Source organism: Phacochoerus africanus, chromosome 6, assembly GCF_016906955.1.
Source record: "Phacochoerus africanus isolate WHEZ1 chromosome 6, ROS_Pafr_v1, whole genome shotgun sequence".
In the NCBI taxonomy this organism is placed as follows: domain Eukaryota; kingdom Metazoa; phylum Chordata; class Mammalia; order Artiodactyla; family Suidae; genus Phacochoerus; species Phacochoerus africanus.
This window is the reverse complement of record NC_062549.1, coordinates 96196058-96212088: the sequence shown is the minus strand read 5'-3', so window position 1 is coordinate 96212088 and position 16031 is coordinate 96196058. Positions and strand designations below refer to the sequence as shown.

The 16031-nt window shown below is 47.2% G+C and overlaps 1 protein-coding gene and 1 non-coding gene across 3 annotated transcripts in view; one reads left to right on the top strand and one right to left on the bottom strand.

Moving 5' to 3' along the window:
• Positions 1–9353: 9353 nt before the first annotated feature.
• Positions 9354–9460, bottom strand: LOC125130199 (U6 spliceosomal RNA). The gene has a single exon (XR_007135694.1). It is a non-coding gene; the product is annotated as a U6 spliceosomal RNA (small nuclear RNA).
• Positions 9461–11976: 2516 nt separating this feature from the next.
• The window catches only part of INTS3 (integrator complex subunit 3), a 41029-nt gene continuing 36974 nt past the window's right edge, over positions 11977–16031 (top strand). Inside the window, exon 1 of one of the 2 annotated variants that reach the window (XM_047784552.1) lies at positions 11977–12705. In XM_047784552.1, coding sequence (XP_047640508.1) covers positions 12562–12705 — 144 coding nt within the window. In that variant the 5' untranslated portion in view covers positions 11977–12561. The remainder of the gene's footprint in view (positions 12706–16031) is intronic. The other variant, XM_047784553.1, reaches the window with a different exon arrangement.

The following is a 16031-nucleotide window of genomic DNA, read 5'->3' as shown; positions in this document are numbered from 1 at the left end:
AATGTGATAGTTTCCCAAATGACTCTGGGTTGGGCTAAGGGCCCTCCTTTCCAGGCTCCAGCCACCCACCACCCCCCTTTCCAGAGCGTGCAGGCAGGAATGCGAATGCGGGGGAGAGGTGGCTGCAACTTCACCTCCCCCATGGGGAAAGAAAGTGCCAGACATTTCTTCAGTACCATCCATCAAGTGCCGACAGGCCCCTCCCCTGAACTCCCCAAGCCTCTTCCTGGAGTCCACACCCAACCCGGCGAGACTGGAGGTAGGGGTGGGCTTGGAGGTCTGCCTTGGGGACACTGCTCCCCGATTCTCCAGAGGTGGTCTGAGGCTGAGGAAAGGGTACATCGTTCTCCTGCTGGTCGAATGACCCTCCCTGATGTCCTGTGCTCCCTGCCCACCCTTTTGGGCCTCAGGCAAATTTGATTTATCGGGAGAGGGAGCAAACCCAGTCAACTCCTCACCCTCCTGGGCTGGGGATGAAGAGTTCTGGAAAAGCCTCACAGAAGGATGGTTGCCTTGGTAACCCCAGCGCACCCAACTTCCTGATGGGCCCTGGTGGCCATGTGGACGCCCAACCCCCGCCCCACGGCTCCTCCCAGGGGTAGTGACAGTCCCAGAAGAAAGTGGAAATGCTGAGGACAACTGTGGGGCCCAACAAGTTAGATCTGGGTGGGGGCTGGGCTGTCCAGAGAGACGGGGGCTTTGGGGAAGGGAGACGAAGAGATGAGGTGGAGAAGGTGGGGCGGGCGGCGGACGGACCGAGGAGCCCCAGGCAGACAATTCTAGGAAATTGCCGGTCAGATCCTTCCGGGGCAGCCTGGCTCCACGGCGGGCACTTGGAGGGGAGGGGGCTGGGGGAGTGGGCGTGAGGAGAGGCCCGAGGACTCGATGACTTCAGCAGCTCGAGAACTTTCACTGGAACCGAGGAGATTTCCTTCCGGAGGAAGGGCCCCCGAAGCCAGGAAGAACTGGGAAAGCCATTACCGAGGTGGGGGGGGGGGCTGGGGGCAGGGGAGGGTCCGAGGGGGGCAGGAGCGCCCCTCCTGCTGGCGGGGGCTTTGCGTCAGGACCTCCGCCCGCGTGGGAGGGTCGGTCTAGCCCCGCTGAGTGTCCCCGGCTGTCCTGCGGAGTAGGTCTGGGAGGGTGGGGGCTGGGGGGGCAGCAGGGTTTCCCTGGAGTGTGATAAGAATAATAACAACAGTAATCCTTGGCATTCACTGGTGCCTCGCCGTTGACAAAGGCTTTCACATACATTATCTCATCGGCCCACGTGACGCCGCTGGAATGGGAGGGCTGGGTGTGCAGCTGGAGGTAGGAGGGCCCAGCTGAGGTCCAGCTGTGGGTAGGAGGGCCCACTGTGGATCGTGTGCAGAGGGAACCCCAGCCTAACCAGCCCTGAACAAGGCTGGGACCTGGGGGGAAAGAAAAGAAAAAACAAAAAAACTGAGGGAAGTAGCCCATCATCCTCCCACCCACCCTTCTTTTCTCTCTCAAAGAGTTTGGGTACTTAATCGTAGCAGTACATCTAGTGATACTTTTTTCAAAAATGATTTATATCAATTCAGGACAGATCCATGGAATCCAATTTGCAGCCTGAAAGTCTTTTTTTTTTTTTTAAGTGGATTTTTGTTTTTGTTTTTTGTTTGTTTTGGCTGCACCCGCAGTAGGTGGAAGTGTCTGGGCCAGGGATCGAACCTAGGTCACAGCCGTGACCTGAGTGGTTGCAGTGACAATACCCGGATCCTTAACCCACTGCTCAACAAGAGAGCTGGAATACATAGGGGTTTTTTTTTGCCTTTTGCCTTTTGTCTTTTGTCATTTTTGGGCCGCACCCACGGCATAAGGAGGTTCCCAGGCTAGGGGTCTAACTGGAGCTATAGCCACCAGCCTACACCAGAGCCATAGCAACACAGGATCCGAGCCACACCTGCAACCTACACCACAGCTCATAGGAACACCAGATCCTTAACCCACTGAGCGAGGCCAGGGATCGAACCCCCAACCTCATGGTTCTTAGTCGGATTCATTTCTGCTGCGCCAGGATGGGAACTCCCCATAGATATTTTTAAAAGAATTTCAGCTCTGAATAAGAAGCTGGAGTGTATAACCTATATTTTGCTCCTATTTAAGCTGGGTTTTGTTTGTTTGTTTGTTTTTGCCTTTTTAGGGCCACATCTGTAGCATATGGAAGTTCCCAGGCTAGGGGTCAAATCAGAGCCAGCATACCCCATAGCCACAGCCACAGCAACGTGGTGTCTGAGCCACATCTGTGACCTACACCACAGCTCACAGCAATGTTAGATCCTTAACCCACTGAGCAAGGCCAGGGATCAAACCTGTGTCCTCATGGATACTAGTTGGGGTCACTACTGCTGAGTCACAACAAACTCCTAACTCTAAGATTTTTAGATCTTACCTCTCATTGAGGAGTCTATGTGCTGCATTTCGCTTCCAACTGTTCCCTGGACATCAGGAATTCCTTACATCAAGCATTGTGCTTTGCGTAATGTAGACTCTTAACAAAACTAGTAAATTGAACAAGTTCTTACTGCCTGCCATTCAGCATTCTAAGGACACAACAGAAAAAAAATCAGCTCTTGTAATCTTCCAGGAAACCCTATGGGGTAGGTCATATGGTGATCATTCACCTGTTAGAGCAGAAAGCTGAGGCTTAGAGAAGTTGAGAAATTTGCCCTAAGTGTCATGGATTATAGGTAGCAGGACTGGGATTTGGATCCAGAGTTAGTCTCTTAACTAGAGTTATATTTCCTCTCACTTGATAAAGGTTTAAAATTGCTCCAGTTCTGGAGTTCCTATCGTGGCTCAGTGGTTAATGACTAGGAACCATGAGGTTGCGAGTTCGATCCCTGGCCTTGCTCAGTGTGTTAAGGATCCAGCATTGCCGTGAGCTGTGGTGTAGGTCGCAGACGTGGCTCGGATCTGGTGTTGCTGTGGCTGTGGTGTAGGTTGGCAGCTGCAGCTCCAATTCAACCCCTAGCCTGGGAATTTCCAAATGCCGCAAGTGAGGCCCTAAAAAGCCAAAAAAAAAAAAAAAAGAGAGAGAGAGAGAGAAAAGAGAGTTCCTGCCCCCCACCTCTGCTCTTCCTGTGGCCTCATCCTCTTCACCATCATCCTTGCCTCTGCTTTGTGCCACACTAAGTTCATCAGTATCTTGGTGGTAACCACCTGGCCTAGAATCGCAGGGAGATCAAATCTCACCAGACAGCATCAGGTATTTGGGGACTAGCCTTAGGGAATCGCCAGTTTGATCCCATGCCTGGCTCAGGGGGTTAAGGACCCAGCATTGCTGCAGCTGTGATGTAGGCTGTAGCTCCAGCTCAGACTTGATCGCTGGCTCTGGGAACTTCCATATGCCATGGGCGCAAGGGGGAAAAACGTTTTTTTTTTTTTTTTAAATCTGTGTATTCTTCCATGTTCTATTGGAAAGCTTTCAGGGACTTGGTACTAAGACTCTTCTATTTTTGAATGCTGTAATTACTGTATTCTTTGTGTTATAAGAAGATGAAGATATTTCAATCATCAGAATTCCCTTTTTTTTTTTTTTTTTGTCTTTTTAGGGCTGCAACGCAGGACATATGGAGGTTCCCAGGCTAAGGGTCTAATCAGAGCTGTAGTGTAGCTGCCAGCCTATACAACAGCCACAGCAATGCAGGATCCAAGCCTCATCTGCGAGCTGCACCACAGCCCACAGGAACACCAGAACCTTAACCCACTGAGCGAGGCCAGGGATCGAACCTTCAACCTCGTGGTTCCTAGTTGGATTTGTTTCCGCTGCACCATGATGGGAACTCCCAGAATTCCCTTTGAGGGACTTGTTTTTATTTATGGATACGGAAGCAGGCTCATGTTCCTTCAACTGCCGTCTAAGGAAGGAGCACCTTTTTGGATGGAGGATCCTTTGTTTTGCTGAACTCAGTGCCAAGGTTTCACATAAATTGTGAAGCTCAGGATGAGCTTGTGTGATAAATCCATTTGTGTGATAACTGAAAGAAGAAGCAAGGGTAGAGGTATTTCAGTAGCTGAAGTGGGACTTTAGAGACCAGATATGTCTAATAGAGACTTTTTAGGCAAGACTAATGGGGAGTTCCCATTGTGGCTCAGTGGTTTAAGAACCAAAGTAGTTTCCTTGAGGATGCAGGTTTGATCCTTGGCCTTGCTCAATGGCTTACAGATCCGGCATTGTGACATTGGGGCGTAGGTAGGTCACAGGTATGGCTCAGATCTGGTGTTGCTGTGGTTGTAGTATAGGCTGGCAGCTGCAGCTACTGCAGCTCTGATTCGACCCCTAACCCTGGAACTTCCACAGGCCGCAGGTGTGGCCATAAAAGGAAAAAGAAAAAAAGAGACTAATGACTTTATTGTTTTCTAGAAATGACATACACTTCTACACAGAAATACAGAAGAGAAATTAAAATCACCTAAAATTCTGCCATTGAATTTTAGTATTGTTAACATTTGAAGAATATCATTCTAGTGTGAATTATAAATTGTTTGATGTTGCCTGTTTAAATAATTCCTCTTTATGTTAATAGAAAAGCCAATCTAATAAATGTAATAAAATTAATTGAGTAATTAAAAATAAATGAATCAAAAAATAAAAAGCCAATCTGGGAGCTCCCTGGTGGCCTCGCTGTTAAGGATCAGGATGGCTCAGGATGGTGCAGGTTCCATCCCCTGGCCCAGGAACTTCTGCATGTCGCAGGTGCAGGCGGAAAAAAAAAAATAAGCTAATCTGCCTCTTACCTCTTCCATTGGCCCTAGCACTGCCATTCCTAGCTCTGTAAAACCTCCTCTCCCTTTCAACAACAGCTTACTTCCCTCCCCCGCCATATTGGTGTTTCGGCAACCTAACATCATCAGCTTCTTTAGTGAGTTCGCTAAGATCTGACTCCGAACTCTGTACTATTCTGGGTGAGCTCCTGTAGGTTCACCCTGCTGTGTCAACATCCCTTGGACAGCCTGCCAACCTGTCTGGAGCAGAATCATGCAGGTGCAGTCTGAGGAGTGCGGAGAGCAGGCAGCTTTCACCTCCTTATATCTGTCACACAATGGCTCCTATGGAACTTGTGGCCACACACGCCTCCCCCTCCTCCAGTTTTCCTCACATTGCTGCTGTCAATCCAAGTCTCTCCCGTTCAGTTCTCTGTTAAATTTTAAAGGGAAAAATATCTATTTTAGGAGTTCCCGTGGTGGATCAGTGGTTAACGAATCCGACTATGCACCATAGGGTTGCGGGTTTGATTCCTGGCCTTGCTCAGTGGGTTAAGGATCCGGCATTGCCATGAGCTGTGGTGTAGGTTGCAGACGAGGCTCCGATCCTGCGTTGCTGTTGTTCTGGTGTAGGCCAGCGGCTACAGCTCCGATTGGACCCCTAGCCTGGGAACCTCCATATGCCACGGGAGCGGCCCTAGAAAAGGCAAAGAGACAAGGGAAAAAAAAAAAAGAAAAATATCTATTTTACTAAAGATTTAATATAGGAGATGGGGAAAAGGAGGGTTATGTCACAGAGAGTACATTATTTCTACCTAAAAACTCCATTAGGCTTACTCTCTCCTCAAAATCCCCCTCCAGTTGGCCCCCAGCCAGGATGGATCCAGGTTTTGTGGGGCTTGAAGCTTATACAGTTTGGTGGCTCTTCTTTAAGAAGGAGAAAATACATTAAATTACAAATTTAAAATTTCAAAAAGCTGGGGAGTTCCTGTCATGGCTCAGCAGTTAAGGAACCCGACTAGCATCCATGCGATTGCAGGTTTGATCCCTGGCCTCGCTCAGTGGGTTAAGGATCCTACTGATCCTTCAGTGTTACTGTGAGCTGGCGTAAGCCAGTGGCTGCAGCTCGGATTGGACCCCTAGCCTGGGAACCTCCATATGCCAAGGGTGCTGCCCTAAAAAAAAAAAAGAAAGAAAGAAAAGAAAAAAGAAAATTTCAAAAAGCTGACAAACACCCAAACATATCAAAACCTAGGAAAATGACAGTATCTTTTTTTTCCCATTATGGTTCATTACAGGATAATGAATATAGTACCCTGTGCTATACAGTACGACCTTGTTTCTCTGTTTTATACATAGTAGTTTGTATCTGCTAATTCAAAACTCCTAATTTATCCCTCACCCATCCCCTTTCCCCTTTGGTAGCCATAGTTTGTTTTCTATGTCTGTGAGACTTTTTCTGTTTCATAAGTAAGTTCATTTGTGTTTTTTATTTTTTGGTCACCCTGTAGCATATGGAGTTCCCAGGTCAGGGATCAAATTCAGTGCCAGAGTTTCAACCTACACCACAGCTATGGCAACGCTGGATCTGTGGCAACCCACTGTTCCAGGACCGGGAGTCGAACCCATGTTCCAGTAGAGATCCAAGCCACTGCAGAAACAATGCCAGATCTTTAACCCGATATGCCAAGGCAGGAACCCAAATTTGTCTTTTTGAATTAGAGTTTTCTACAGATACATGCCCAGAAATGGGATTGTTGGATCATAGGGCAACTCTGTTTTTAGTTGGTTAGCTTTTTGGAGTTTTTTTTGGTCTTTTTTTTTTTTTTTTTTAGGGCCACACAGGGGCATATGGAAGGAAGTTCCCAGGCTAGGGGTCTCCTCAGAGCTGCAGCTGCCCACCTACACTACAGCCACAGCAATGCCAGATCCGAGCCATGTCATCAAAGTACACCAGAGTTCACAGCAACATCGGATCCCTAACCCTCTAAGTGGAGCCAGGGATCTAAGCACGTCCTCACAGATACTAGTCAGGTTGTTCATTACCGCTGAGCCACAACAGGAAGTCCTCTATTTTTAGTTTTTAAGGAATCTCCATACTATTTTCCTCAGTGGCTGCACCAATTTACATTCCCAGCAACACTGTGGGAGGGTTTCCTTTTCTCCACACCCTCTCCAGCATTTATTTGTAGACTTTTTAATGATGGCCATTCTGGCCCATGTGAGGTGGTACCTCATTGTAGTTTTGATTTGCATTTCTGTAATAACTAGCAATGTTGAGCATATGTTCATGTGCAAGTTGGCCATCTGTATGTCTTCTTTGGAGAAATGTCTATTTAGGTCTTCTGCCCGTTTTTTGATTGGGTTTGTTTTTTTGGAAAAATAACAATATGTTTATTAACTGCCTAACATATGTCTGTAATATTATGTTCTACTTCTCTTGTTGCATATCCCTTGATTGCCTTTTCATATGGCAATGATTTTATGATACCATTTTTCTATGGAGGAAATAGAAAGGTAATCCAGTCTTTCCCTTAGAAAAGTTAAGTGAAAGGTTTTTTGGTTTTGGTTTTGGTGTGTGTGTGTGGTTTTTTTTTTGTTTGTTTTGCTTTTTAGGGCCAAACCCTCTGTACATGGAAGTTCCCAGGCTAGGGGTCAAATCAGAGCTACACCTACTTGCCTAGCACAGCCACAGCAACTCAGGATCCGAGCTGCGTCTGCAACCTACACCATAGCTCATGGCAATGCCATATCCCCAACCCACTGGGCAACGCCTGGGATGGAACCCCCATCCTCATGGATACTAGTTGGATTTGTTTCTGCTGTGCCACGATGGGAACTCCTGAAAGTTATTTTTTATTACCAGTAAGGGAGAAACATAAAGACGTAACCTCATATACGGATTTGCTGTTTGTAATACTGCTGCAGGTTTATTCCCTACATCAAAAGTTCTGATGATAAAGTATATTTGGCACAATTTTCATCAAAAAATGAAAAAAAGATATGTTTGTAATTATATACCAGATAACAGAGTATATTCCTGATAGAAGTTCTGTTTTTTAATTCTTCTTTTTTTGGGGGGGTGCCGCACCTGTGGCATATGAAAGTTCCCCAGGCTAATTGGAGCTGCAGGTGCCATCTTACACCACAGCCACAGCAATGCCAGATTTGAGCCACATTTGCAACCAAGAACTTCTGTTTTGATTAGGTATCCATGAAAGCTGAATTCTTCTGTTACAATTTTACACATCTGGTGATGGGAAGGATTTTCCATAGACTAGTTTCTGGCTCTGTATATTTCAAATCTTGCTTCTCCTCTATTGACCAAGTGCCTCCAGTGCTCCACGTAAAGGATCTGTTCACATCCTATGTATGTATAGCCTCTGACCCTGTACCTGTCGTAATGCTGGATGAGCCTATGGGAGAGTACTGCTGAAGGCCATTCCTACATGGAAATGGTTAGCAATAACTGTGTATGAAAACGACTGCAGGAGTTCCCGTCGTGGCTCAGTGGTTAACGAATCTGACTAGGAACCATGAGAATGCAGGTTCAATCCCTGGCCTTGCTCAGTGGGTTATAGGATCCGGCGTTGTCGTGAGCTGTGGGGAAGGTCCCTGCAGGTTCAATCCCTGGCCTTGCTCAGTGGGTTATAGGATCCGGCGTTGTCGTGTTGCTGTGGCTGGGATGTAGGCCGGTGGCTGCAGCTCCGATGGGACTCCTAGCCGGGGAACTTCCATATGCCATGGGAGCGGCCCTAGAAAAGGCAAAAAGACAAAAAAAGAAAGAAAGAAAGAAAATGACTGCAAACTATGTAAATCTATCTCACTGAACTCAAGCAAAATGCATTCCTAACTAAACTTTACCTCAACTAGATCACCAAAATGCCTGTGGCCACTCTCATACTGCACAACAGAAGGGAAAGCTTGCAGTGGGCCCAGAGTGGAAACAGAGTGGTCTTAGCAAATTACAGCTCCAATATCTCACTTTTGCCAATTTTACAAACACATGTGAGCACACTGCTAGACCCTCTCCAGGGCCTTGCAAGCAATTAGTGCAAATGAGTAGCTCTGAAGCCTAAGCTTCATCAGTTCCATGTTAAATCTGTCTCTTCTATCTCCAGCCCTTCCCTATACCACCTCTAAAATTCCCCAGGATCCTGTTCTCAGGGGACCACAGCCTCCCCCAACCCTCCTACCCCTGCCAGTTGAGATAATTGACTTATAATATATATATTTGTATATATATATATATATACATATATGTTTCAGATTACAACATAATGATTCAATATTTTTATACATTGGAAAATAATCACAATAAGTCTAATGAATATCCATCACCATACAGAATTATACAGTTTTTTTCTTACGGTGAAAACTTTTAAGATCTACTGTCTTAGCAGAGCACCTGACTAGTATCCATGAGGATACAGGTTCAACCCCTGGCTTCATTCAGTGGGTTAAGGATCCAGCGTTGGCATGGAGCTGTGGCGTAGGGTGAAGACTCAACTCAGATCCTGCATTGCTGTGGCTATGGTGAAGGCCCGCATTTGCAGCTCAGATTTGACCCCAAGCCTGGGAACTTCCATATGCCCCAGGTGCAGCCCTAAAAACCAAAAAAAAAAAAAAAAAGTTAAGGCTTTATGAATTTGCGTGCCATCCTTGTACAGGGGCCATGCTAATATTCTCTGTATCCTTCCAATTTTAGTATATGTACAGCCAAAGCAAGCACAACAGTTCCTTTTTTTTTTTTTTTTTTTTGGTCTTCTTAGGGCCACACCTGCAGCGTATGGAACTTCCCAGGCTAGGAACTGAATCAGAGCTGCAGCTGCTGGCCCACATCACAGCCACAGCAACACCAGATCCAAGTCAAATCCACGCCTACACTGAAGCTTGCAGCAACACCAGATCCTTAACCCAGTGAGTGAGACCAGGGGTCAAACCGGAATCCTCATGGATACTAGTCAGGTTCTTAACCCCCTGAGCCACAACAGGAACTCCAACAGTTCTTAATTTTAATGAAGTCCAATTCATCCATCTTTGCATTATGATTTCTATATGCATTTAATTAATTTTTTTTTGTCTTTTGTCCATTTAGGGCCGCACCCACGGCATAGGGAGGTTCCTGGGCTCGGCTATTAAGTAGATGCCAGTCTACACCACAGCCACAGCAACGCCAGATCCGAGCTGTGTCTGTGACCCACACGACAGTTCATGGCAACGCTGAATCCTTAACCCACTGAGCGAGGCCAGGGATTGAACCCACAACCTCATGGTTCCTAGTCAGATTCGTTTCCACTGCACCACCATGGGAACTCCTATTTAAGAAATCTTTTAATTCTTTTAATTCTTTTGGAGCAGTGGGTTGTTACTGGCATTGTCACTGCAGTGGCTTGGGTCACTGCAAGAGGCAAGAAATTGTAAAACATAATTTCATTTTTGTTAAAAAACAAATAAAAACAACCCAAGACATAAACTGTGGATATGTGTTTATGTATGTTTGAAAAAGTAGAGAAAGATCTACATAAATTAGTGTCACTGATGACTTAAGAGAAATGAGATTGGATGGGGTCAAAGGGGAAAAAGAAGATTCACTTCTTTAATGTTTGAATTTTTTTTTAACTTTTATTTTTTTTTAATTTTATTTATTTATTTATTTTTTGTCTTTTTGCTATTTCTTGGACCGCTCCCGTGGCATATGGAGATTCTCGGGCTAGGGGTCTAATCGGAGCCGTAGCCGCCGGCCTACACCAGAGCCACAGCAACGCTGGATCCAAGCCGCGTCTGCAACCTACACCACAGCTCACGGCAACTTCAGTTCGTTAACCCACTGAGCAAGGGCAGGGACCGAACCCTCAACCTCATGGTTCCTAGTCGGATTCGTTAACCACTGCGCCAAGACCGGAACTCCTAATGTTTAAATTTCTGTAGTGAGTTTTAATTACAGGTTTTTTTAAATTATAGGAGTTGAATTTATTTATTTATAAACCACACCCAGTGGCTCTTGGAAGTTCCCAGGCAGCAGCTGATTTGCTGCAGTGAAAACGAGGGATCCTTAACCTGCCTCACCACAAGAGAACTCCTAATCATAGGAATTTAAAAAAATGTCTTGGGAGACTTATGCTGATTAGGTAGGGGTGAATCGGGTAAGTTTACTGAGAATTTGGGAAATTTAGAAGGTATCTGAGAGGGTTGTTTAGTATAATTAGAGAAGTAGCAGGATGTTGAATGGACTGGAATCCATTAAATCCCTAGGGATGTATCATATATACACATGTACATAGGCTAGAGAAGAACAAATTCCAGAGCCTTTTTTTTTTTTTTTTTGGTGCCACGCCTGAGGCATGTGGCAGTTCCCAGGCCAGGGATTGAACCCCACCCACAGTAGGGACCCCTGATCTGCTGCATTGACAATGCTGGACCCTTAACTCGCTGGGTCACAAAGGAACTCACAGAGGCTTTTTTAAGAAAAAAGTGGTTGAATATGGGAGGGAAACGAATGAATGTCAGAAACAAGCTTCTGCAGCCGGGTTGCTGGGGGCAAATGCTGACACTAACGCAGATAAAACAGGACAATACAGAGCTTCCAGAAGCCAATAATGAATCAGTGCACGATTCTAATGATTTGGTGGGCAAAGTGGGTCTATGCACTTTTTTTTTTTTTTTTTTGCAACCTCTGGCGAAAAACTGCACTTGCGTGAGCGCCTACACTTGCTTGCGTGATGCACTCTTAGCTCCAGGAGCTGGCGCCATACTATCCGATGACATTTGCTCTGGGACCGCTTAAGGGTCAAGGCTTCGCTCCCCGGCCCCGCACTGTCAATTCGTAGCTAGGTTTCGGGCTTCCCAAAGCCACCTAGGACTAGTGCCCCGGTTTCTGTACCCACCCCAACTTCAGAATGAGGGAGGGTGAAGACGGGCGCCGCGCGTGCGCGTCAATATACGCAGGCGCAGCCTCTCCTTCCTGATCATCTCGCACTCACACCCCACCTCCGGGAAGTCGTTCTGTCCCGCCCTCTGAGAGCAAAGAAGGGATGCTATTGGGTAGTCTGGTTGTCCATCAACTCAGTCTCTCTTCTGCTCAATACCATTGGCAGCCGGGGAGAAGGCCCTGGGGCCGACGTCGGCCTATTCCTTCGAGTCTCAGCGCCACCGCGGAAGCCTCTATTGGCGGAGGCCAGGGACCGCGTCGGCTCACTTCCGGCGCGGGCCTCCACGATTCCTTCCCCTCCCCCGCCGTCGCCCTCAGCCTTCCCACCCCCCCGCCCTTCCACCATGGCCGCCTCTGTGTGGTGTAGGGAGAAGCTTGTCCTCCGTGTCCTCCCATAGCGCTTACTGCTTCACCCTCACCCCCTGGGGGCCGGATCCAAAGGAACCTCGCTCCCCAATCCTTGGGGCACCAGCCAGGAAGGTTTCCTATTCCCTGCTTCAGGCGCAGGACTCCTCTTTTCCCCCACCTCCTGAGGCAGAAACTTAGGATTTTCCTTGCTTCTCTTAGGGTCAGAAGCCAGAGAGGGCTCCCCCTTGCACTTCTTCAGGGACAGAAGCCTCTCCCACCCTTCCGTAGGGGCGCAGACCCTTACCCCAGCATACTTAGGAGCTAACGGCGTTTCCTCAGCACTGCCACTCCAGAGGCAGCACCCAGAGGCCCGTCCTCCTTCGCCTCCTGCACGGGAGCGGCCTTTCGGAGAGGAGGGAGGAGTAGAGAGGCCAGGGACCCTGTCCTTCCCGTCCCCCACTTGTCCCTCCTGTCCCTGGCAATCCTAAATTCCTCATTTCTAGGATTTCCCATCCATCCACTCCCTGGCCTTTTCCCGTCTCCTGGCTGCAGCCATGGAGTTACAGAAGGGAAAGGGGGCAGCAGCAGCAGCTGCTTCGGGAGCAGCGGGAGGTGGAGGAGGAGCGGGAGCAGGAGCCCCAGGAGGGGGGAGGCTGCTACTTTCTACCAGTTTGGATGCCAAGGATGAGTTAGAGGAGGTAGGTGTGGGGGGTGGGGAAGGGAGTTAAGAAATGGGGTTGAGGAGGGATACTGGAGCGGATATAGGGTGGGGGTGGGGGAGGAGGCCTTCAAGTTTTTTCTAAGGCCACACAAACACTGCTCCAGACTTCCTGGTCCTGAAGGAAGAAGTGTGGGCCAACTTCCTGGGCAGGTTGTCATAGCAACAGCAGCCAGTGGTGTGAAAATGGGGTGGGGGGGTGTTGATGAGGAAGAGATGCAGCATCCAGATCTACCGAATTTATTTTTGATAGCCTTTTCCGAATACAGGCCACAGCTATTCTGAATATTTACCCTGTTTCAGTCTTAGGTCATATATTGAGAAGTAATGTATGTCTGTATAGGGGTCTGGGGGAGGGTGGTGGCAGACAGAAGCTTGCAGACAGACATTGGACCCTTCTGTGAGATAGTATTGATTTCATGTAGGCACAATTGTCAGTGATGTTCACTGGACGTTTAGAATGAGTGAAGACTTAGGAAGAGTGCGTTGTGTTTAGTTACTACAGCAGTGGGGCGAGCGGGGCATAGGACGTAGGGGACTCTTTCAAAACCAGGTCATACCTCCATAAAGGAGAGAACACATAGCTGCTGAAAAAGGGGATAGGGTGAGGCGACGGAGTGGGTTTGAATCAGGATTTTAGACTACTGAATAATTGACCCTCCCCTCCCCCACTGGCCCTTGCCCTGTCTGACAACCCAGAGTTGATCACTTATCCCTTATCCCTTAGGTTTGTAAGACCTAATACATTCAACCCAGTGGCTATCCAGGGACAGGATGAGTCAGGTAATAGGCTCTGGCTCTTCACTGGCCATTTCCCTGCTTCTGATTTTGTTACTGCTCTCTATCAGATACTAGAGGGTGGGCAGGCTGATAGGTGGAATTCATAGTTTAGATTTGAAAAAAAAAAAAAAAGTTGGTTCAGATACAAGATGGTGGAACCTAGGTGCAAAAATGTACTTTGTGAATCAAGAAATGCCTGGATAGCAACTTTGCTGATTATCCATCAGCAAATGTCTACTCACAGCCTGGCTTCCCATCATGCTTCTCCCTGTAATTCTTTGTGCATTTAGATGAATCAAAGGTTGTTTCTGCTGTTGTTTTTATCAGCCAAGGTCAATATAATTAGGAACATAAAACAGTGCTTCTAAAAGGAGAAACACTGTAATGTATTCCCAAAACAAATACAAAAGACTTTTGCCTGGATTGCTTGGTGCTTTATATCAATCCACTTTTTTAAGAAGTGGCCGCTGTCATTGTCAAAGTATTTACTGAGCCCCGTGTTCTAGCCCAGGAACTCTAGAATTGTGGCAAGAAAATCATTGACTGTTTTGTTCCCTACACCAGTTTGAGTAGAAGGAAAAAGACTCCAAGGGTTGGTGAAACTTTTTATTCCCCATCCTGATTGCTAGAGGGTCATCCTGTTTTTGCACACACAGAGTAGGACAGCATCCTCTTCTTCTGAGTGGTGGTATGTTTGCTAGAAAATAAAATGATATGGCAGAGGGGGAGCAGGAAAGAGAGGAAGGATTTATTTTCGTGCTTTTTTGGACTGTCTGAGAGTGAACTTTCAACTGTTTCCAGAGAGAAGGGGGAGGGAGGATCGCCTTGTTTTTTTTCTTCTGCTGTCCTTCACGGTGTAGATGTTTCCCGGCATCCCCCCTTTCCTTCTTTGCCCTTTGTCCTTTGCCTTTGAATTTTTCCAGCAAGCCTTGCCACTGTTTGTAACCCCATATATGCAGTTCCCATGAGACCAGAGTGTCTCTAAGGGCAAGACTTAGGGGCTTCTTCCTCTGGGTCTCCCCACAGATCTCTGCACACAGAAGTTACCAAAACTTGATGTTGGCTGATCTCTGCTGGTTCTGGCTTGGTTATATTCCACAACATAGGCCCACCTGTTGCCACAGTAACACAGAGGTTTTCTGGAGGGGAGAAAAAAAAAGAAGTATATATGTATGTATGTATGTGTGTATATATATATATATATATACATATATATATATTTGTGCAGAGTCTGAAGGAAAAGGATGAAGGAGACCCAGGGTCTGCCTTCTGGAGCTTACGATTTAAAGACTGAGTTAACACACTCACAAGGAAGGTTAAAAAAACCCCAAAACCGGAGTTCCCGTCGTGGCGCAGTGGTTAACGAATCCGACTAGGAACCATGAGGTTGCGGGTTCGGTCCCTGCCCTTGCTCAGTGGGTTAAGGATCCGGCGTTGCCGTGAGCTGTGGTGTAGGTTGCAGACGTGGCTCGGATCCCGCGTTGCTGTGGCTCTGGCGTAGGCCGGTGGCTACAGCTCCGATTCAACCCCTAGCCTGGGAACCTCCATATGCCGCGGGATCGGCCCAAGAAATAGCAACAACAACAATAACAACAACAACAAAAAAAGACAAAAAAAAAACCCAAAACCCAGTGAGGTAGTGAAGAGACTGTGGTCCTTATAGCCTGGCGTGATGAGGAAAGGCCCTTTAGAGTATGACGCGCTGGTGAAGAGCATCCAAGCAGGGACTGTGACTTGTACATGCCCAAGGGAGCATTTGTTGTATCCTTTCTGCTCTTTGGCCCTGTTCCTCTCTTTGAAGGAGAAATTCTTGCCCATCCGCATCTAGTTTTGGAGAATAAGATAAAAATAGTGCCAAAGATGGGAGGCATTTTGAACACGAAACCCCTAGTCTCACAAGCCTTCCCAGCTCCCAGTCATTCTCTGTGGAGAAGGACTCAGTCCACTTTGAAGTCAGGCTAAAAGTTGGAGCTGTGGCTCAAACAAGTTAAAATTTCCTTTTAAGCTATGGACAGGTCTCGGGGTTGCCTTTTGTTAGAGGTATGTCCCTTCCAGGTTTTCTCCAAGGAATAATTCACATTCAATCTGTGAGGATTCTCCAGGGAATGAGCTTTGAGTCACTAATTTTTCTCCTTGAATTCTCATTTCACATGCAAGTGGCTCTTGGTTGTAGAAGAGTTGGAACCCAGTTTGTTCAGTAACTCTTTTTTTTCTTTGCTTTTTAGAGCCTCACTCGAGGCATATGGAAGTTACCAGACTAGGGGTCAAATTGGAACTGCAGCTGCCGGCCTACATGACAGCCACAGCAAACACTGGATCCTTAACCCAGGGATGGAACCCTTGTCCTCATGGAACTAGTCAGGTTCATTACCCCTGAGCCTGATGAGAACTCCCGTAACTCTTTTTTTTTTTTTTTTGTCTTTTTGCCATTTCTTGGGCTGCTCCCTCGGCATATAGAGGTTCCTAGACTAGGGGTCTAATCGGAGCTGTAGCTGCCAGCCTACGCCAGAGCCACAGCAACGTGGG